At 57.7% G+C, this 21516-nt stretch overlaps 2 protein-coding genes across 8 annotated transcripts in view; both read right to left on the bottom strand.

The window, feature by feature from the left end:
- The window catches only part of ACAP2 (ArfGAP with coiled-coil, ankyrin repeat and PH domains 2), a 28830-nt gene extending 23720 nt beyond the window's left edge, over positions 1 to 5110 (bottom strand). For 2 of the 5 annotated variants that reach the window (XM_072996419.2, XM_072996420.2), the window contains exons 1-3: positions 4913 to 5090; positions 757 to 814; positions 43 to 162 (exon numbers count right to left, since the gene is read on the bottom strand). In XM_072996419.2, coding sequence (XP_072852520.2) covers positions 43 to 162; positions 757 to 814; positions 4913 to 4965 — 231 coding nt within the window. In that variant the 5' untranslated portion in view covers positions 4966 to 5090. Of the gene's footprint in view, positions 1 to 42; positions 163 to 261; positions 325 to 756; positions 815 to 4912 lie in introns of those variants that run through there. The other 3 variants (XM_078390286.1, XM_078390284.1, XM_078390285.1) reach the window with 3 other exon arrangements.
- A 1535-nt stretch (positions 5111 to 6645) lies between these two features.
- On the bottom strand, positions 6646 to 20345 carry PPP1R2 (protein phosphatase 1 regulatory inhibitor subunit 2). 3 transcript variants are annotated; one of them, XM_072996430.2, is made up of 6 exons: positions 20060 to 20334; positions 19473 to 19580; positions 16613 to 16690; positions 14719 to 14822; positions 13703 to 13888; positions 6646 to 10130 (listed from the first exon to the last, which is right to left on the bottom strand). In XM_072996430.2, exons 1-6 carry the CDS (start codon positions 20254 to 20256, stop codon positions 10063 to 10065), a joined length of 741 nt encoding a protein of 246 aa, XP_072852531.2. In that variant the 5' UTR covers positions 20257 to 20334; the 3' UTR covers positions 6646 to 10062. The 3 variants fall into 3 exon arrangements, with proteins under 3 accessions (XP_072852531.2, XP_078245819.1, XP_078245820.1); XM_078389693.1 differs by lacking the exon at positions 6646 to 10130 and adding an exon at positions 12945 to 13159; XM_078389694.1 differs by lacking the exons at positions 6646 to 10130; positions 13703 to 13888; positions 14719 to 14822 and having other exon boundaries at positions 16655 to 17533; positions 20060 to 20345.
- Between the last annotated feature and the right edge of the window lie 1171 nt (positions 20346 to 21516).

Here is a 21516-nt window from a genome sequence, read left to right as displayed (position 1 = left end):
CAGGCTACAGACCACAAGCTCTCGTGCCAGGCCAGCACTTACCTCCATCAGGGCGTCCTTGCTGGAATACTGGGCCAGGTCTCGGATGCCGTTTGTGAACTGCTTGTTTGCAACACAGAAGGCTTTTCCCGTGTCGACCATAGCAATGCAAAGCTTGACCAGCTGGAAAAGGAGGGAAAACGACCAGCCACCAGGGCGGTCAGAAGCCACAGAAAACACCAGACCCACGGCCAAGCCCCCTCGAGACGGAGCCCTCCTCACCAGAGCCATGACCGCCACCTCATCTGTCCTGGCAGCCGGAAGAGGCTCATGCCCAGCACAACCAGCAACTAGAATCCAAAGACACACGGCTTCTGCTACTGGGAACAAGGCACACAGTGGCCACAGGCAGCCCGGTAAGTAGCCCTTAACCTCCTCTGAAAGCTTTCTGAACTGGCAGCTGTTGCCACTGGCAGAGAGCAACAGAGGCCACCCGAAGTGGAGGCTAAGCAGGGTGGCTCACAAGGGAGAACCGTGTCAGCTGAACACATGGGGCTTCTGCCAACCCAGAAAAAAAAAATCCAGACCAAGTTCAAGGCCAGCTGGACAAAGCCAGCCTGTTTCAGAAGCACTTTCGTGAAGGACAACTGCATCTCCCACAAGACAGCGGGAGATTCCAAAGGGTCCCGAGAGAGAGAGAGAGAGAGAGAGAGAGAGAGAGAGAGAGAGAGAGAGAGAGAGAGGGGCTGAGAGCAGCCCGGGGTGAGGGTCACTCACCTTGTCTAGTTTCACTTCCAGTTCCGTCACGTCTCCCTCCACATCCTCCAAAGCAGCTCTGCAAGGAGATACACCAGGAGGGGGGTGGTGAGACAAAACACAAGGCGACCTCTGCTTGAGGGCGACCTGCTGTCTTCACTGCAGACTAATGACAAACCCAAAGTTATAATCTCCAACTCAAAAAAGGATAGAAGTGGGTCACAATGGAGAGATCAGGGCACCATTCAGAAAAACAGAGGGAGAGGCGGAGGACGTCCGAACCCAAAAGAGTTGGGGATGTACAACATTCCCGCTGGGTTTCATCACACACTTAAGAGTCCTAGTAATTTCACAGTGAGTTGCTTCTACACAGCACGGCACAAAGACACACGCACACTCCAACCCGTATCTATAAAGCCAACCGTGGACAGGCCTCGCTCACCCACATGGCGCGCGGCCTACCAACCCCACACCACTCGCCTCCAGCAGGACAAGCCGGGGCTGCTCAGAAAAGCCAAGCATGTTTCTCAGCAGTTCCCCCTTTTTCAGCTCGAGGAAGCGAAAGGGACGGAGGGGGCACGGGTGACAAATCGCCGCTGCCTTGGTGCTGGGGGGGGGCAGCACAGGACAGTAATTGTGATGGGCAAGGTTTCCTTTATGCTGTGCCCGCTGCTCGAGCCTTGAGCGGCGCTCCTCCTCTCCTTGCTCAGAGCCGGAGAAGCCTGGCAGACAGTGAACAAAGACCTCTTGCTTTGCTGGAAGTGTTCCAGATGCTTCTTTGCGGGAGTCATCCTCCAGGCTGAAAAGGCTGCTTCCAGGCAGGAGAAAGCAAAGGCTACTGCTGCTTAGAGAAAAGCATCCAAAAAACATTTCTGCCCAAGCAGATATCTTTCAAGGTTGGGCCCCACAAGCCAGCAGCAGGAGCCGGGAGGAACTCATTCCTTGGAGGTCTCTGCCGTCAGGAGGGCCCCGTGCAAGGCCCGCATGGCAACCCAGCTGCAAAGGAGAAGAAGTGGGGGGAGAGAGAAGGAGCAGTGCCTCTGCTCATCACCAGAGCGCCCCCCTACCCTGCGCACTTCCCGATCCTCTGCAATCGAGGCAGAGATGCTCCTGCATCCTTGAGAGGGAACTCAGAACGTTTCCACGCCAGACAGGGAACAAGGGGGCCGAGGAACTGGAAGCAAAGTGAGGCCAAGGGACACGACAAGCACCTGGAAGCCCTCGCCTTAATAACAAAAATGGGAGCCTCTCCCTAAAGGGAAAGGCACAAACACGCCGCCATCCTTCCTTCCCTCCCTGCCAGGCTACCTACACCGGCCCTGCTGTGAGTGACCAGCGACAATTATCTCACTGGGTAGGACAAGAGGAAAGAGGAGAAAGTGGGAAACCAGTCCTCCAGGAAACGGCTCCTCGCAGCCAAAACAGTCCCTAGAGAAAGATATCTCTTCCTCCGCATTTCGAGTCGCAGCCCAGAAAGGAGAAGTGGCTTTGGGCCTTTCTGTTCCAAAGAGAAAACAAACCAACCCCAAGTCTGCTGGGCCTTCACTGTTTAAAAACCCTTAAGCAGATGGCTCATCACCACCAACCTGACGCGACTGAAAGCAAGTGGGTGGGTGGCAATACAGGCTCGGCTGTGCGTGCCCGATGCAGCACGGCGCGCCCGCACAGCTTAAGAGAAACGTTGCCCATCACAGTTACTGTCCTGTGGCATCCACAAAGCTTTGGAGAGCACGATCGAGATCCATCTGAGCCAGACTTCACCAGGGAACTGCTTTAATACTAGACAGAACCCAATCTGCACAGGAAGCTGGTAAACCGCATGTTAGGGCACTTAACCCGGGTTGTAGGACCAATTTCAGTTTCAGCAGGCCAGCCATGCTGCGGACAAAGCGCTCGCAGGATTACCTCTGGCTACGTGTTCTCCTTCACAGCTAATCAAAAATGGTGGAGAAGGAGCCTGAGGGGAGTGGATCCCGGGTGGGATTAACACATCAGGATGTAAAGGGACAAAATGCCTGCAGTTCTGAAGGATCCCATTATGTGACCAGTTCCGAAGAAACCTTCCATGGATCCTACAGCTCACGACCACCGCAACAACTGTCCTGTCACTAACACGCCCCATTCAGACAAGACACTTTCTCTCTCTGGGTGGGGAGCCAAAAGCAGTGCCATCAGGAAGCCCGGTCTCTGAGCAGGGTCGCCCAAGGCGGAACGGCCGCCGGCCGAGGCCCCAGACGAAGGGGCGCCCACTCCTTCCAGAGAGAGCGGCTCCTTCAGCAGAGGAAGAGGGATGGTTCCAACGGGGACGAGGGCGCAGAAACGTCCGGAGGGCTGTTACTGGGAGGCAGCAGGAGCTGAAGGAGATGCTGGCAGAGGATCTTTCAGAGCCAACTGTGATGATGACACGGAAGACAAACCACGGCCTAGCCTTCCTCACGGTGAAAGGCCTGTGAGACCAGGCCAAAATGAAACAAGAGACACCTACAGCTGGAAGGGGACCAAAAAAGCAAACCAAACAAATAAAAAAAATTAAAAAACCAAGAAAAGACCCCAAAAAAATTTGCTGTGGCACCTCAACAACTCCTCTATTTTAATGGCATCTTTTCACGGATCAAGGCCACTTTCTCAGAGACAAGAGTGAAACTACATGGCAAGGAGAACAAACCTATCAATTCTAAAGGAAATCAACCCTGAGTTTTCACTGGAAGGACAGATCCTGAAGCTGAGGCTCCAGTACTCTGGCCATCTAATGAGAAGAAAAGACTCCTTGGAAAAGACCCTGATGTTGGGAAAGTGTGATGGCAAGAGGAGAAGGGGACGACCGAGGATGAGATGGTTGGACAGTGTCATAGAAGCGACCAACATGAATCTGACCCAACTCCGGGAGGCAGTGGAAGATAGGAGGGCCTGGCGTGCTCTGGTCCATGGGGTCACGAAGAGTCGGACACGACTAAACAACTACGATGACGACATGGCAAATACGGCTTCATTATAAAGAAGCAGTGGCTGATTAGTAGACACAAGTTGTGAGAATTATGTCAAAGGATGTGGCATTTCACACTTTGCAAAACGTGGCCACGGCATGCATGTTTCTTCTGTAAAAGCTTCAACGGAAAAGAGCAGCGTCTCGAACAGGGATTTTAAGTCACGGTGGCCAAAGACGACGCTGGTGCTATGAGTGCCCAGACACGAACCTGCGAACCCGGGGCCCCTCCGCCCGCCCGCCCGCCCGCCGGCTGCCTGCCTGGCGGTGGGGCAACAACGGGAAGGAGCCCTCCCTGCGCAGCGGGCAGCCCTGGCCGGGAAGGGAACCCGGGGCCGGGGGCGAAGGGGCGCACCGGCTGGGCGCTGCCCGGGGTGGGGGGTGGGGTGGCCGAGCCGCCGCCGCCGCCAAAGCTTCCTCTTCCCAAGGGACCCGGGGAGGGGGGGGGAAGAGTCCATGCGCCACAAGGAGGAGCGGCCACTGGACGGCGGGGGGTGGGGGCGCACCGGAAAGGACCCACCGACCGACCGACCCTCCCGGGCCTGCCCCCCTTTCGCCCAACGCCAGCAGAGCGAAAAGCAGCCCCCCCCGGGGGCGGGACAGGGCTGGGGGGGGGGGAACCGGCCGCCTGCGCCGTCCTCTTCTCCGTGGCTGCCTCCAGGGAACTCTTCGGGGGGGGGGGACGGAACGGGTGACAATCCCGCCCCCCCTGGCCGCAGACACGGGCGGAGCCGCCGCCGCCAAACGCCTCCCGCGAGGAGGAGCCCCCCCCCAAGGCAGCCAGAGCTCCGGGCCCAGGCGGGCGACCCCCTCCCCCTCCCCCCTCCCGGGGCCGTCAGCTGGAAAAGTCGCCTCACCGACCGACCCACCGACTGGCCGTCCTTCTCCTTCCCCGCCTCCCTCCCTTTCTCTCCCCCCCCCGGAGGGGAGGCGCTTCCCTGGGGCTCCCGTTTCCTCCCCCAAGCCCGGGAAGAGGCCGCGGCCCCGAGTGGGCTCAGGCGGCAGAGAGCAGGGGGGGGCGGCGGCGGCGGCCTTTTCCCGTTCTCCCCTCCCCCCCGCAATTCCGGCGACGGAAAGGGCGAGGGAGGGGGAAGAGCCGCCGCCGCCGCCGCCCCCTCCCGCCGCCCCCCTCGGGTCTCCCGGCGGCCCTTCCCGCGGAAGCCGCCCCCCCGCCCCCCCCACGCCGCCGGGCACCTGAAGCGGGGCGAGTCCTTGAGGCACTCCTCGAAGTCGACGGCCACCCGCATGGCGACCCCCGGCTTTGGCTTCTCCTTCTGCTCTCGGCGGCGGCGGCGGAGGAGGAGGGACGGGGCGGGGGGGGGCAGGGGCGGTCTCCGGTCGGCCGGTCCTGCCTTCGCTCCCTCCCCTTCCTTTCCCTTCCTTTCCCTTCCGGGCTGGCGGATGGGCGGGGCTCACGCCGGGGCGGAAGAAGAGACCCCTTGGCGACAGGCTAACTGACAGGCGGAGGGGGAAAAGGCGGACCAATCCCTGCCGGCGACCGCCACGATTTCCGCATCCCGCCTTCTTGGCGCCAGCCAATCGCACAAAGGAACCTGACTCGCCTCCACCAATCTCGCGGCGCCAAAGGGCGACGGCTTTCGCCCGCCCTCCGCCGGAGAAGTTCCCCCAATTGGCGCGGCCGATGAGCCGTCCCGCCCTTTGCGCAGGGGCCAACCAACCCCGACGAGAGCAACGGAGCGCGGGCGGGTCGACGTTGCCTAGCAGCAGGCTGGCGGTCGGAGTGGGCGCGCTTTGGACCGACTCGCCAGCGGCGGAAGAGCTGAACGCTACGCATGCGCCCTAGAGCGCCACTCCCTTCCCGCCTAGGTCCCCGGTTCGTGGGCCCGGCTGTCAGTTCTGGGGACGGATGGAGGGCGGGGGGGGGGTAAGGAGGAGGCCCTGCTGGCTTTGACGCATCCTGAGAAGGCAGGATTCTCGGGGGGGGGGGGGGAGGGAGTGGAAGGCAGGAGGAAAAGAGGAAGACGAAATGTGAGATGGGTAGAACCATGAACTGGGAAAGGGGCTGTAAAGTCCAAGCCCCTGCCCCAAGCAGGACCCCCTCCCCTCCCCAAGATCAGAGGAGGGAGATCTCCTCCCAGGTGGTGGCCTAGGGACCGTCTCTCTTGGAAGCCCCCCCCCCTCTCTCTCTCTCTCGGGAGTGTCGGGAGTTCCAGGGTTGGGTCTTTGTTCTGGAAGGTGGTTCTCCCTAACCTTTTGCCCGTCTCTCTGCCCCCCCCCCCCCGTGGGCACCTTCAGAGGCCAGGGGTCAGAACTCTGTCTGTGCCCTGGTGTAGTTTTGTGGGACAGTTGAGTATTTGTAACTGTGGGATCAGTTTCTGTCCTTTTCAGGAGACTGGGTGATTAGGGTGATCTGCGTGTTTTTTGTTGTGGGTGTATTGTTGGGATAAGGGCGAGATCGCAAGGTGGAAAACCCACAACCAAGGTGTTTCTAACTTGTAGTTTTGCTGAGCCAGGTCTCCCCCATCTTAGAACTGTGTGTTTGGTTTCTTTTTCCAAGGTTCAGTATGTTGCACTTATCCCTGCTGAATTTCATTCTGTTGCTTCGAAGGACACAGACAGGCAATCCTACAGCAGTCAACAACAGGAGTGCTCCGTTTGCTGGCTGGTCTGGTCTGGATGAGCCAGCCACCCCAGAACTCCTACACATCCTGGAAGAAGGGCTCCTGCTAGTCAGAACCAACAGTCACACCCGCTGACCTGTTATGGAAGACAGAACTGGGAGAAGGTTTAACTCGTTCACACACACACCCCAAACAAGGCATCTCAGGTAGCTTTTCTTCAGAGGCCAAAAGGTATCACCAGTGAGACTCTGGTTTTAAGACCCACTTCTGGATAGTCACACCCATTTCCCACTCCAGCATCCTGTAACACATTCCTTTTTACCCACTCAAAGGAAAACACACACGTTTCTACCTTAAATTAATACGTTTATTCCATGTGACAAAACCAAACAGTCCAATACAAGCTTTGTGTAAGAAGACCTGACATCCTGCAGAGCCTCACGGTTACTTTCTGATGGTGACTGAACAGGGCAGAAACATGCGCACGCGCACACACACACACATGGTGTGACAATGCCCAGTTCTTTATGAAACTCAACTGTGTGGGGCTGGAGATTCACACACAATCACACGAGAATTCTCCTTTGGATTTTGCGGGCTCAGCCCAGGAGAAAAGCAGGCAGCCAGCCACACACACACACACACACACACACACACTCAATGGTGACCCTATGAACGAGTGGTCATCTCCAACGCGCCCTGCATCAACAGCCCTGCTCAGCTCTTACCACCTCAAGCTTGCGGCTTCCTTTAGGGAGTCAGCCCATCTCGTATTTGGGCTTCCTCTTTTCCTGCTGCCTTTCCACCTTTCTCAGTATGAACTCACCTCATCTTTGTCTGCACCCAGGAGGTGGGGCAAAGATACTGGCATTTTGATGCCAGCAGGGAACAGGGCCAGTTGAAAAGAAACAGCCAGCTGGTTCAGAATTGAGTACGACCACCTGCTAAACGTACTGGCTGAAGTCTTGTTTCTCATCGTAGCAATTCACAAGAGAAGGACCACTTGAGTCAGTGGGGATTTGGTGAGTCAACATCCCCATAGGTTCCATTGATCCCAATAGGCCTACTCGAGTTGCAGTTCCCTACATGGAGCCATAGGATTTCAGCCCTTGTAACCGAATACAGGGACGGAGGGTCAGAGGTCGAAAGTGGCCCACATGGCAGGGGTGTGAAACACAGCCCTCCCAATGTAATTGGACTGCAACTCCCATGAGCCCTAGCAAGTTGGGAGTCCCTCAACCCTGCCTCGTGGAATACAGGGGGAGAGAGAAAGTGGGGGGGGCACGCCCATCCCCCTTGGCAACCATTCCCCAAAGGCCATGGCAGAGTGAAGCCCCACTGCTTGTACCATGTCCTCCCAGCAGAGGCAACCACACACACGACCAGCCCGTGTGTGCACCTCAGCACACCCAGCCATAGGCTTTGCCTTCAGGCCATCCGTGGTTGCCTTTTTCTCTAAAAGACACCCAAGGAAAGTCCACCCAGGGAGCGGAAGAGCCGGAACCTGCTGGGTCAGGCGGGGGCCCTTCACTTCCAGGACCGGGCGATGGAAGGATGGAGGGCCCCTCCCCGCCTTTCACGTATTGAGCCAGGGAAGAGGGATCCTTTCTGACCTGTCGCCCGTCCCCCCCTCTCAAGGCCTGCAGGGGGGGGTGTTCCGCCAACCAGTTGCTTTTTAGCTTTGAGCCCAAGGGGGAACCCGAGTCTGGCTAGGCTGGATGACCCCCCTGATGCAACAGCAGGTCTGGCTCTCCAGCCCGCCTAGGAGAGGAAGACGGGCTTGCAGATGGGCAGTCCTCTGAGCCAGCCGCTGCCGTCAGACCTGTGATGATCGTGACTGTAACCACCAAGAAGACCAGCTGTGAGGCAGCCCAGCCCAATAACATTAAAGCAAGTGCCTTTCACAACGTAGTCTCGCCCACACCGAGGAGCCTTGTGGTTCCCAAGCGATTGAGCTATTAAACCGAGGAACCGGCAAGCCTGGCCAACTGTGATCCAGCCCCCAAATCCAAAATCCATAGCTGGTGACCTAGGCACATTTTAGGGGCCCCAAGTGCTGTCAAACAGAATGCACGCTGTATTCACAAGAGTTTGCAACAAACTCCCCAGGTGGTGTGTGTGTGTGTGTGTGTGTGTGTGTGTGTGTGTGTGTGTGCGCGCGCGTGCGCGTGCGCGTGTGCGTGCGTGCGTGCGCACTTTCTTTCCCCAAAAAGTAGAGATATCACCCGAGGTCATAGCCTCCATATTCCCAGGACTTCTGACCGCATTCTGCCTGAATGGCTCTGGCTTTGTTTCCTCTCAGTTGCTTGTACAGAACCCCAGCAACAGCCCAGCCCAAGGGTTGCCAAACTAAGCCAGCTAACAGGAGAAAAGGCAGAGGAGCAGATGGTCAAGAGCCCTGGAACTGAGCGCCGGGTCCCTTCCTGCACTTTACCAGCACATAAACTCCCCTGAGACAAACCCAACCCCACCCCACCCTTGCAAAAACATTCCGCCAGAGCTTCTGGGGAAACACACTCACCAAACAAAATAGCCTTGGCTTTCACTCTCAGCCCACCATTCCACAGCAAAGAGGCCACTCTGCCAAACGGTCACCCAGGCGGCGCTTCTGCGCTGGCAAGTCCTCAGCCACCCACCCCTGGCCTTTCTCCAAAAAGAGGTTGCACTGGTGAAAAATGCCCCATGGCATTGGATGAAGAAGGTTCAGTCTCTACATCGCTGCCCTGCCTCACCATGTCAAAGGTTACGGTAAGAAAGCCCCCAAGTGCAACGTAGCTATGAAAGAACGCCTTGTATTATGAACACACACTTCTGGTGGACGTGAAGCCACCCTAAAACAGAACTACACAGTCACAGCGAGTTGTGCCAATACATCAAATTTAAACCAAAATTAAGAAATGAGCAGGGAGCCGCCCAAGAGTTTCTTCTGCTCCCAGTCAGTGCAACAAAAGAAGAACGAAGCCGCCCCGTCCCCCTGTCCCACCCCACCCCACCCGAGGGCCGCTGGTTCCCTCCCTGGCTTTATTCGTCAGCCAGGAGGCTCCTGTGGCGAACATCCCAGGCCTGGGTCTTCTCCGCCCTTCCTCTGCTCCCCGGCTTTGCGCAGGCAGCCCTTTGGCGAGGCTTCCCCCCAAAGGGAGGCCATGAGGCCTGAGCCACCCCAGACAGGAAGCACTTTCAGGCGCAGCTCAACAACGCGTCCAGCGGCAAGACAAAAGGATGCCTCTCTCGGCGGCACAGAGTCTGATGGGAGAGCGAGCCACGGAACAGCCCTTCAAAGCCACGGCCATCCAACAGAACAATCGGGTAAAGCTGGCGAGGATGACTCATGGCCACTCAGATCTGCCGTGGCACACCGGCCGCCTAAAGTAAGATGTGCGGGGTGGGATGGGGGGGTGCCCTTAAGAAGACAGCGGGGCGGGGGCTCATCCAAGCCTTAAGGGTCTGACTCGTGAATGCCGAAGCCTTCCTGCGAGGCATGGGAACGTTTTCCTCCTAACAAGGAGTGCCAGAGAAAAGAGCAGAAAGCAAGTGACTGGGCGTTTTGCCATTTCAGAACTAGAAAGAAGTGGACAGCCGGGCGGCGGCTGCCAAGGTCGCCTACACCCGTCCTGGCCAGCCCAGCAGAGCCTCCGCTGCCTAACGGAAGAGTCTCAGCAGTCACTCACAGTCTTGGCAAGAGAGAAGTGGGAGCTGGCTGCCCCACAGAACGGGCGCCAAAATGGCCGGAGCGTGACGCAGGAAATGCAAAAGTTCGTGGCTTTACGGTCCCGAGCAGGCCTCTTCCAGGCTGTGGGCAACGTTCTCAAGCGGGTCACTAGGAGCAGGTACTGCAGGAAAGAGAGAAGAGCAGACATGGGTTTCTGATCAGGCATGCAGCTCGTCCTGTCCCGTTCCGTCCATGCGGCAGCCGTTACGTGTCCCTGAGAGCAGAGCCTCTGCCTTGGCAGCCGGAAATATAATTTCTAAATTTTGTTTCAATAGACAACAGCACAAGCGCTACTCGCAGAAGGAACCCACACACACACACGCACGCACGCACACACACAGAGAGAGAATTTCTGAGTGGAAGGAAGAACTTTGCAAAGTCTCCGCTGCCCTTTCCTAAAAATCAGTGGAACCCCACCCCTGCCTGCCTCCATCCATCTGAGAAGGGGATCCACCAGGGTCCCTCTCCAGGCACTGACAAACAGATGTACACACACCGGTCCTTTGAGCCACAAGCCTCCTCTGCTGAACCACCGCTGCTCTCCCTGGCGGTTGGAAGACAACCCTTCTCTGGCTGCGGGAGACCAAGGGGGCCGATGCCCGGAGGCCACTGCCTCAGGCACCCAAGAAGGGCACCCACCCGGCCGCCTTCCAAGAGGAGGCTCTGGCCCCAAGGAAGCCCTCGCGGGCAGCTGGCCTCTCCCCGGCTCCCTCCCTCCGTCTGCCCTCGTGCACCAGCCCTGCCTCATGCCTGGACAGATCCTCCAAAGGGAGGGCCATCCTAGCCTTGTCTGTCCAACCCTGCTGCCAGGAAGGGACCTCGCCTGCACGGTCTCCTCCTCAGAACCTGAGGAAGATCCAAAGGAGTGGGGCAGGATCAGGCCTGCCTCTAGAGCGGGCTCCCTGAAAGAAGCTCTCTGCCCCAGCCACCAGCAGGGAGGGAGATATGCCGAGTCAGACGTTCCCGCTCCACCCCAAAGGCCAAGCGCCTACGACAGGAGAGGAGGAGCCCCTTCCGTGACAGCCCCCCCACCCCCCATGCAGAAGGGCCTCCCCCCGCAGATCCAGAAATCTCTTCAGGGGCCAAGAGGCCCTCGTGGCAAAACCAAGGCCAGGGCAGGCCTTTGGAGCATCTGCCCGCCTCGGCCACCTTCCACTCGGGATCCTGCTCTTCTTTTCTTCCCTGACGGAGAGGGGGGCACTCCCCGCCGCTGGAGGGCGGTGGCGTGGCCTTCATTGCCCCCAGTCCGCTCCCTGGAGGAGGGTCTCCCCGAGATTCCCTCCTGCTTTCAGGTGGCACACCCCCTGTGCCGTGCATGGCGAGGGAGTGGGCAGGGGCATTTTTTGCCCTCACCCAGACACCTCTCCCGGTGAAAGACTCGGGAAGAGCAGGTGGCTGGAGGCAGCTGGAACCGAGGCTTGGGAGCGACACGGCCTTCCAGCAAGGCAAGCAGGAAAGCAAAAAAACATTCCAGGACCCCAACCTCACTGTAGTGAAAGAGGCCAAGAGCTGCCCCAGGGCCTAGTGGTCACAGCACTGGCCCCTGGAACCGTCCCGGAGGAGGAGGAGGAATCCTCGGGGCCTCAGCCAGCCCACCCTGCTCTGAGATGAAAGCACCCAAAGCAAAGCACCGAGCAGAGAGGACCCCCGTGCTGCTGCCGCCGCCGCCGCCATCGCTCCGTCAGAGTTGACGCTCGAAGAGGGGCCTTTCGGCCAAAGGCTCCCACTCCGGCCGCTCAGCCCAAGGCGCTCTTCTCTAACAGGTCCAACCTTATTCCCACTCAAGGCTTGAGAAGCCAAGGGGGACGCAGGGACGGCTGCGTTCTCCCATCCCAAGGTGCCCCTCTGTCAGCCAGAGGAAGCCTCCGCGGCACTTTCTGACCAAAGCCAGGCTTCACGCCTTCCTCCTCCTGCTCCCTGCAAGGGGACGGACGCGGCGCTGGGACAGCACAGCCAGAAGGGGAAGAGGGAGCTTCTCCGCCCCTCCCTACACGGAAAGGAAAGGATGACAAGGCCAAGTCTGCTACCCAGACACTCCCCAAAGAGGGGTGGCTGAGCTTCTCCTCCCCCCAACTCCAAACAGGAAAGGAGGAAGAGGAGGAAGAGGAGGAGTAACCAGCCTCCAGGAACCGGCTGAGCTGGCTGGGGCTGGAGCTTTAAGAAACCCCAGCCGGGCAGCTGGCCGGAGTGACCAGCCAGCAAGACTTCCCTCACAGGCACAGCGGCAAGGCCCCCTGCCAAGACAGCCGGTGTTCTTCTCTCTCTGCGAGGGACTCTGCATTGGTCTCCTGAAGGAGCAGGTAGTGTGGTCCTCTTTACAGGCCCACCAAGGACAAAGGTGCCTCTGCTGCCTTCACAGGTGCTTCCCGGTACAAAACACGCACATTTCTTGCCAACCACCCCGTTACATTGCCGCCACCCCCCAAAGGAGGCTAACCTCTCTGCGTCACAACCGCCAGCGTCACAGGACTCTCGTCTCTACGGGAAGCCCAGCCAAGGCTGCTCACAACGGCCAGACGCCATGAGCAGAGGCACGGTTCATGGTTCTCCTGGCGCTGGCTATCCAGGCGTGCCAGGGGAAGAACATCCTTTGCTGGCATGCCGGGTCCTACCCAGCGGCTGCCCTCCGGCTGGCCCACAGGTGTGGGTGCCCCTCTCCTAGCTTGATCTCTGCCTTCAGCAGCATTGTGCCCTTTCCGGCCCTGCTCCCTTTTAATATTCACACCCAGCCCATGCAAGCTCCATGCCCACCTTCACGTGGATACAGGGCAACACGAGTCCAGTGGCATCTGAGAAGGACGCTGAGGAAGCACCTGGACTCCTAACGGCCCCAGGACCCATCACAGCCCCACCCGTCCCACCCCTACGTCTGCCAAGAAGCATTTACAAATGGTACGGCCCAGAGATTGACACGGTGGGAAGCAGACAGCCCTCCTTTTTGAGTTTTCACTGACATTCGCCAGTCAAAGCAAAGCGCTCGATTTATTCACACACAAAGAAGGGGAGGGGAGGAAGAGGCTTGGAAGAGAAAGCGCCTTCCCTCTCCCAAAGGGGCACACGGGGGCAGGAGGGGCCCCCCAACAAAGAGGCGCACACAGGGTCAACGGTAGCTGAAGCAGAAGGAGACATTCCGCTTGCGGGCTGCGGCATCTGGAATGCAAATACAAATGCGACGGGTCGGTTCAGGGAAGACACCTGTCGGCCTCCTCGCGGCTCCACGGCTGGGGTGCTCAGGCACACCAAGGGGACCTCCTCCAGGGAAGGGGAACCGTGCCAACCCGGAGGGCAGGGAACGGCCCAAGCCTTCGGGCAAAAAGGAAGAGGAGGCAGGGCAGAAGAACAAGAACCACCTCCGGCCGGCCGTCTGGGTCTCTTCACCTCCCAGGTCCACCGCAAGAGTCCTCCCTGCAGGCCAAACGAGGCCAAGCCCGAGAAGCACAGCCTGCCGTCGGTTCAGAAGGTGGGGCTCGGCTCCCCGGGCAGCTGCAGGGCAGCTGAAGCCTGGCCGAGGGCAGCCAATGGTGGCGGGGAGATCTTGGCCCGGCAGCCGCCAAGGGTGCCACTCCTCTGTGCTGAGCGTCCTTCCAGCACCCACCCAAGAAAAGGCCCCTGCACTTTGCAGCTTGTGAATGCAAGCTGTCACAGTGTCCCAGGGCAGGCCTCACATCTGCAGTTTGTGAATGAAGTGCTCACCAAGTTCTGGGGTCATTTTCCCCACATCCTGCATCTCTTCATCGTCGTCGTCGTCGTCTTCTTCATCTTCTTCATCCTCTGCCGCCTCACCGTGGAGCTCCTTTGCAATTAGCTGCCTGGCCAGTTTGATGTTTTGAGCTTCGTTGTAGTGCATTTTCCTCTTCATTTCAAATTGTCTCTTTTTCTCTGCACAAAGACCAAGAAAACACATCCAAGACATTACGACCCTCGCCCAGATGCTACACCTAATTTTGCTTTTGAGCCACTTTATGTGGCCTACATAAGATCCAGCAGCCCCAAACCACATGCTGCTGGGAATATGAAGCCAGATCCTGAACTGGAAGACTGAAGCTGAATGTTTGAACCCCTCAAAACAGATTATCCCACTTGCCATTGGAGAACCAGTGTTCAGAGGAAAATCACAGACAAAGTAGCGTGGGCGGGCGGGGGGCTCCATCCTCTTTCCCCCATCCTTTGCTGGGTTACCCAAAGGCCAAAGGAATAGGTTTTGCTGCTTGGCAACAAAAAGCTTGACACGTCCACAGCAGGATTAGTGCCATAATTTCTGGCCACGAGAATAAGTGTGTACATGGTTGTTCCGCTACAGAACTAGGCCACGTTAAAAAAGGCAACATCCCTTCTCTTGTGGCAGAGACAAGTCATTAATCCCAAACCTGCCCACAGCACCGGCTGCCACAATGTCCTGAGAGAAGCCCCTCCACTACCCAGAATGGCCTGCTGGCTTCCTCCCGCTTCAAACCCTGCGAGTTAACAAGACGGACCGATGGAGAGGCTGAGGCGTGCGTGCGTGCGTGCGTGCGCGCACACACACACACCTGCAGAAAAGGACCAGCGAACCTCCTCTGCGCCAGGAGAGGGCAATGGCCTGAACTCGGACAAACGCAGCCTCCCAGCGCGCTCTCTCTCGCTCTCTGGTGTCCCAGAAACGACACGACCGCGGCCGCCCAGAGTCCCAGCGGCTTCTGGCCACGAGCGCCCTCCCAAGCCAGACTCACCGAGCTCTTCAGGAGTCAGTTCGGCGTCATCCTCCTCTTCCTCGCTGCTTTCCTCCTGACGGGCCAGGACCTTTGGCCCCTGGCCTGCTGCAGCAGCCGCCAACCTGCCAAGAGAAAGCCCCCGCCACGAGAGGTCAGCCTGCCTCTCCCGCCTGGGGTGGGACAGGAAGCCCGCCCGCCCCATGGCCCTGGCGCCCCTTCCAGCCACAGCCCTGCCACTCAAGACTGAAAGGAGGCGTTTTCGATGTGGTTCAATTTTACGCTGAGAAGAGGACAGAACAGACTTGGAAACCGTGAGGCTGTTGATGTTGTAAAATGAAATCTGCATTTGACTGAAAATAGCCTCCGGGATCGGACATCTGAGGCCAAGCCCTCTAAAAGACCCCCCTCATGGGCACACCCCGCGTCATACCAACAGTGCCCATACAAACCATCCCCTTCGAGAGGGTGCCCCCACCTTCTCTCCTCTCCGTAGGCAGCAGCACAAATCTCCTCCACAGAGTCCCCACCTGGTTCTGAGAAAAATGCCTGTTCTACCGCCGCACGCAAGGGGGAGGGCACCATTTGGTCCCACTTTGTATTAACATGAGCTTCACGATGAATACAGGGAACTGAATCACTGGGATCACCTATTGATCCTGCAGGAATGGCGCCTCTACGTGGACTCTGCAATTTACTTAGTTCTCCAGAAGAAGGGGGGGCAGGGCAGAAAAGACAGAAAGAGGCCATGGAAGGAAACATCCTCCATCAGCGTAGGGACACTTGGAAGCCCCCCCCCGGCTCTTTTCCTGGGAAGCAGAAAGGAACACACTGGCCTAAGGCACCAGAACCACCCCATGCCACTCAAGACAACAACTCCAGCACAGGGAGACCAACGGAGCCTCGGCAGGGGAGACGGGCCCCCTTCCAGCTCACCATTTTGCTCTGGACTTCTAAAGCCTGCCTTTCTTCCCCACCTTATTTCTGCCTCATCCTTCCCCTCTCTTTCCTTGGCCTTCCTTGGTGGTCTGATGGCAGGGCCTTCCTCTTTCTTTTTTTAAATGATATGAACTTCCCCATGATGGGATTTGCCTCAAAAGGTGAACAAAACAACAGTAAATTAATGACAGACAAATCCGGGGTGCTGGAAGACCTCAAAATGTAGCAAAATTGCCTCTGCACCACCTAGAAGACAGAAAGGGACTTCACAGGCACAGCAAATCTTAAACCATTTGTTCATTACAATGGGAGGGTGCAGGGGCCTGAAGGCCACGTGTCGCCACCTTTGGTGAAGAGAGCAAATCAGAACCAGAACTACAGTACAACCCTGGAAGTCCTTTGGGAGGACAGAGACGGAGAAGGCCTTTCTGTCAATGGGCTCCCTGGACAAGCACTGCAAAAAGAATATTTAACTGATGCTTTTTGTTGTTGTTGTTGTTACATCTGCAGTCCACCTTCCCTTTGGGGAACTCAAAGCGACGGGCAATTTTTCCAATCCCTTAGGGTGGTGAGGCAGAGAGAATTACTAGCTCAGGACCACTCACTACATTCCAGAGCCAAATGTACTTCAAATCCAATTTGCCTGAGACCTCATAAGCTCTGTAGCCGCAAAGCCATACTCACTCGGGACCACCCTGGGCTCACAGAAAGGCGGAAGCAGAGCACAAAGGGGGTCATCGCATCGGGATCACTTCTCTTCTGATCCTCTGAAGTCATGGGGGGGGTGTGTGTGTGGAAACAGCAAAAGGTCTCTCCTGCCCGCCCCGCCCCCATCCTCCCTACACCACCACCCCAGGAACCTTCTGCCGAGATGCCCTGCACGGAGTCCCCGAGGGAGAGCAGCTCCTTTTGCTCTGACTCAGCAGGTGCTTCTCCTCTCTGGAGCTTAATTCACTCCGCTCGTGGGAGCACTTACTTTTTAGCCAAGAGGTCGGCAGCGGGGGCTTCACTGATTTCCGTGTCGCTCCCTGCATCTTCATCATCACCTGCCATCCTGAAGAGGCAAAAGACACCAAGACTGTCAGGAGCACTAGCTGGTGGAACACTCCACTTCTGATTGGGGGAGCAGCCGAGATCACAGCCAGCTCATGGCCAAAGCACAGCAAAAATTTTGAGCCTGAGCCCCCACCCACCCATCACACCGTCTGTAACTACTATGGTTATTACTATCATTAACATTAAATAGTTTTACCCCACCCTTCTCCTTAAAAGGACTGAAGGTGGCGGAAGAACACTTCTTGGCACTAGGTCAGCTCCGTGACTGTAGAGGAGGGCCCCCATATCTGCTGGGGATTAGTTCCAAGCAGCCCCCCCCCCCGTGGATACTGAAAACTGTGGATAATAGAGAAAGCACTCTATATGTTCTTCACTAACTATGCATAGCATGCCTCTGGCTCCCTCCAGTGGCCAGTTCTGGAAATGTATGTGAAAATGCTTTTCTGAAATTTTTTCTTCCTCGTATTTTTAATATTTTCTGACCATGGAGACATGGATACTGATCTCATGGACAAGGGGGTTCCACTGTATACCTTTGAGTAACCAGCCCAGCCCCATGGCAGTGCACAGACAGGGCTTCTCCATTGTGTTTTTCACACTGCAAGAACCCAAGGCCATGTCCCAAAGACTGTGAACCCCCCAGAGTGACCATCGATCGGATGGGGGCAAGGTTCCCTCTAAGCTGGACCTGCATGAGCATGACTCTTCCTCCCTCTGTGCAGCTCTCTTCCTCCTCCGCGCAGTGATCGCATTTAGTTCCGGTCGCAATGGAACCCTACGTGCGGGGGCGGAGGCGCACGCATGGGTGAAGTCATGTGGCAAGAGAGGCGGAGTGGCAGGGCTGAAAATTAGAGAGTACTTTGGATGGGTGGTATAAAAATCAAAGCAAGCAAGCTAACCATATTTTTTAAATGAACATGAACTGGAGGCTGCAACAGAAGGGTCCTCGCAATAACACACCCCTGCCTGTCCTTAAGTTTTAAAAGCCATGAAAAAACATGAAGGGCTTCTGTCAATGTACAGAATCTCACTCAGGCGTAGCACAGAAGCTGTAATATTTCCACAATACTAATCTTCCACCTCAGATACAAACAACTGATAGGAATCCTCAATATCAGATTACATGCTCTGCTAATTAATTATTTTTAATTAATTCTTAGTTGAATGCGTCCATGGGACAAATCCACGGAATTCCGAGGGAGGATAGACCCTGCTAGCCAATCTTTAGCTCTACAAAATCCAGGACTTCGTTCAAGTTTCCTGGCTGTGGAAAGTGTGCACAAACATAGCCCTACATTTAATCATCCATGAAGAAGAAGAAAACTAATTTAAAGTGTGAAGACAACACCGTGTTACTGAGGGAAAGTAGCAATGACTTGAAAGTTTTTTAAAAAAGAAAATGCAAACATAAAATCACAGTGGAGTAAGTTATAACTTTAACACTGGCAATACAGAAATCAGGACTGTTCAGCTATCAATCCTACACATTGGCCAAGAAATAAGAAGTCTGAGACTTAGAAGGGCAGCAACAGAGGAAATGGAAAAAATCCTGAGTAGTCCAGGACCCACGCCATTCATACTGCAATATTCCTGATTACTGGACAGGGGTGTAAAAGCTGAACAAGGAATAAAGCTGACAAGGAAAAAATGGATTCCTCTGAAACCTGGTGCTGGATGAAAGCTTTACACAGACCATCACAAAGACAAAGAAGTGGGTGGTAGATCAAATCTAGCGTGAATGCTCCTAGAAAGTGAAAAATACAGACTTGAGATTGTCGTAGTTTGGGTGACTTGCTAGAAAAGATAAAAATGCTAGGCAAAGAGGAAAACAAAATGTGAGATGGAACGACCCCATAAATAATGACCATGCGCAGCTGGTGAGTGGTGGGGCCGCTAGGGAATACATCAGGCAGATTCTGTTCAAATTACACTGGCTAGCCATCGCTGCCCAGGTCCAATTCAAAGTGCTTGTTTTGATGTATAAAGCCCTAAACAGCTTGGGCTCTGGATACCTGAAGAACCACCTCCTTCCATATAAAACCTACCCAGCCATTACGATCTAGCCAGGGGGTCCTCCTGAAAGAGCTGTCTCTCCAGGAAGTAAGAGGGATTTATTTATTTTATTTATTTATTATTTGACTTCTACCCCGCCCCTCTAGACAGAGTCTACTCGGGGCGACATACCAACAGTTATAAAACATCATAAATATATGTATTCTAGGGATGGATTCCTCACTGTACAGACAGCGAAAATGGCCGCCGTATGGAGGATCTTTGCTAGACGGTGAGTTTTTACCCAACTGGAATTGAACGGGTTTCAATGTGGTTTTTAATTTCGCTTTACGATGTTTTTGCTTAATGGCGATTTTTCTGGAACGGGTTATCGTCGTTAAGCAAGCCACCACTATACAGTAGATAGATAGATAATAAAGGAATTCACGTGCTTGCCAGGCCTGGGCAAGGCAATTCATGACTGGACCTTATGGAGATCCCGAATTCATTGGTTCTCCATTAAGTCACGAGCAAAGGTTCCCTCCAAGGGGTGTCCCTGTGTGACTCTGCCCTGCTCCAAGCAGCCTTCCTCCTCCTCCTCCTCCTCCTCCTCCTCCTCCGTGCACCAACAGTGATTGGTTTCAGTCCCTCAGGTTCCGGAACCCTGCGTGGGGGGGAGGGGGGGTGAAGTCCCAGGCTTGAGGGGCAGAGCCTCCACCCCTCCCCTGGCAGTGGAACGTTTGGGTCAGGAGCGACTTGGAGGGTGAGCATGAGCGGAGCATCGTTACCTGTGGTAGGGAGTACTGGGCTCGTCGATCTTCATTAAGCCATAGTCTTTGCCCGCCGGATGGTAGGTAGCCAGGATGTTCATTTCATCCCACTTCTGGGACTTCTTGCTAAAGGGGGGGGGCAAAGGAGACACGCATTTGGGGGCAGAGAAAGAAAAGGCAGGTGAGGTGGGGGGGGGGCCACACGCGCCTCCTCTTCAAAGGCAGAAGCAAGGACTCTTCCATTCTTTCTCCAGGGAGGTGATGGGGTTGGGGGGGGCGGCGGAGGCTCCCTTTGGGGGGGGGGGGTCGGAGAGGGCGAATCCTTCCAGGCGGGAGGAGGGCCAAGAGGACGCCTCGGGACAGAGAGACGGACGCACGCTTTCCTCCTCCCCCCCCCCCGCATGGCCGGGCCCGGAGCAGCTGCGTTCCGCCCCCTCCCTCCCTCCCTCCCTCCGCCCTGGGTTCCCAGAGGACGGGAGGGGGGCTCCCGCGGGGGCGCCGTCCCGCGGGAGGACCCCGGGGTGGGGGGGGGACCTTCCTCCTCTTCCTCCCTCCCCCCCCCCCGCCGTGACCCCCCCCTCCCGCTCCCCCTCCCCGCTCCGTACCCCTCCACGCTGGGCTGGGCGTCCGGGCGGGGGGTCCGCGAGGCCTGCGGGCGCGGCTGGGGCTGCGGCTGGGTCACTTGGGGCTGAGGCGGGGCCGCCATCCCGGCCAGGCCCAGCCCGCTCCCGGCGCTGCCCGAAGGGTTCTTGAGGATGCCCTTCACGGGCCGGCCCGAGACCGACGAGCCTTTCGCCTCCATTGCCCACGCCCGGAAGGCCCCACCGACCGACCGCCTTCCTCTCCCTCTTCCTCTTCCTCCCTCGTCGTCGTCGTCGTCGTCGTCCTTCCCTCCCCCCACCCCACGCCCCGCCCCGCCCCGCCCCGCCTACGGGGGGCCGCGCCCTCCGGAGAGCCGGCTGCCACTGCGCACGCGTCGCGGGGGGGGTGCAGTGTCGTCACAAGGGCTGGGCGGAGCTCTCCCGGCGGGGGCGGGGCCTCTTCGGCTGCCCCCCTACCCAGGTTTGACGTCACGGCGGCGGAAGTCCCGGCCGTTCCTCTGAGCATGCGCCGAGCGCTTCCCTCGGAGAGCGCCTCAGCGGCCGGGCGGGCGGGAAGGAGGGCGAGGCGGAAGGAAGGCAGGGAGGCAGGCAGGGGCGCCCCTCCCCGTCGGGCTGGCCTCGCGCGCGGCGGAGCGGGATTCGAACTCTGTCCCTGGCGGGGCCCGCAATCCTCGCTGGCCACCCTGAGGGACCGGCGGGGGGGGGGGGGAAGGGAAGGAAGCAGGCCGACCGGCCACCTGCCAGGCGGGGCGCCGCCCCCGCCCCGGTCCGAGCAGCTTCGGAGTGCCGCCGCCTCGCGAGGAGAAGGGGCGTGCAGGGCATCCCGGGGGGGCCCCGATCCCGTGCCTTCCAAGCCGAGCGCGGGGGGGGGGGCGCTCGGAGGAATCCCGCCTCGAGGGTCGCCTGGCCGCCCTTCCTCCAGCTCCGGGCTTTGGGGCTGGGGTCCTGGAGGGGGGGCTGCCCACCCGCCTACCCACCCGCCCCCCGTGATGCCCTGGCGGCCCCGCAGAGCGGCGCTGGGTGCCCGCGGGCCGCCCCTGGAGAACAGACGGAGCCCGGCCGCCCCTCTGGAGCCCCCCCCCCCAAAAAAAAGAAGCCCTCTCTCCCTCCCTCCCTCCCCCCCAGCCCCAAATATTCTGCTGATTCCCACTTAGGAAAAGAGAGGGAGGCGCTCAGCTGGCGCCACCGCAGAGCCTCCCCGTTTTGGGAAGACAACCATCATCCTCATCATCACAGGGGCAGGCTGCACCCTCATATCCACGGCAAGTGCTGCTTGCCTGTGTCAGCTGCCCAAGGAAGAGGAATAGGGGGCCTGCGGGCTGGGTGGGTGGCCGGAAGACAAAGAGGGCAGGCCTCCCCCACCCCACCTCCCCACCCACCCCTCTGTGGAAAAGAGCTGCTTCCTTGTGGAGGGAGCCCCCTTGCCCAACCGAGGGAATGGCCCCCTCCCTCTAAAGGGC

Source organism: Pogona vitticeps, chromosome 3 (genome assembly GCF_051106095.1).
Source record: "Pogona vitticeps strain Pit_001003342236 chromosome 3, PviZW2.1, whole genome shotgun sequence".
In the NCBI taxonomy this organism is placed as follows: domain Eukaryota; kingdom Metazoa; phylum Chordata; class Lepidosauria; order Squamata; family Agamidae; genus Pogona; species Pogona vitticeps.
Note: the sequence above shows the minus strand (reverse complement) of the source record. Positions and strands in the feature narration are given on the sequence as shown.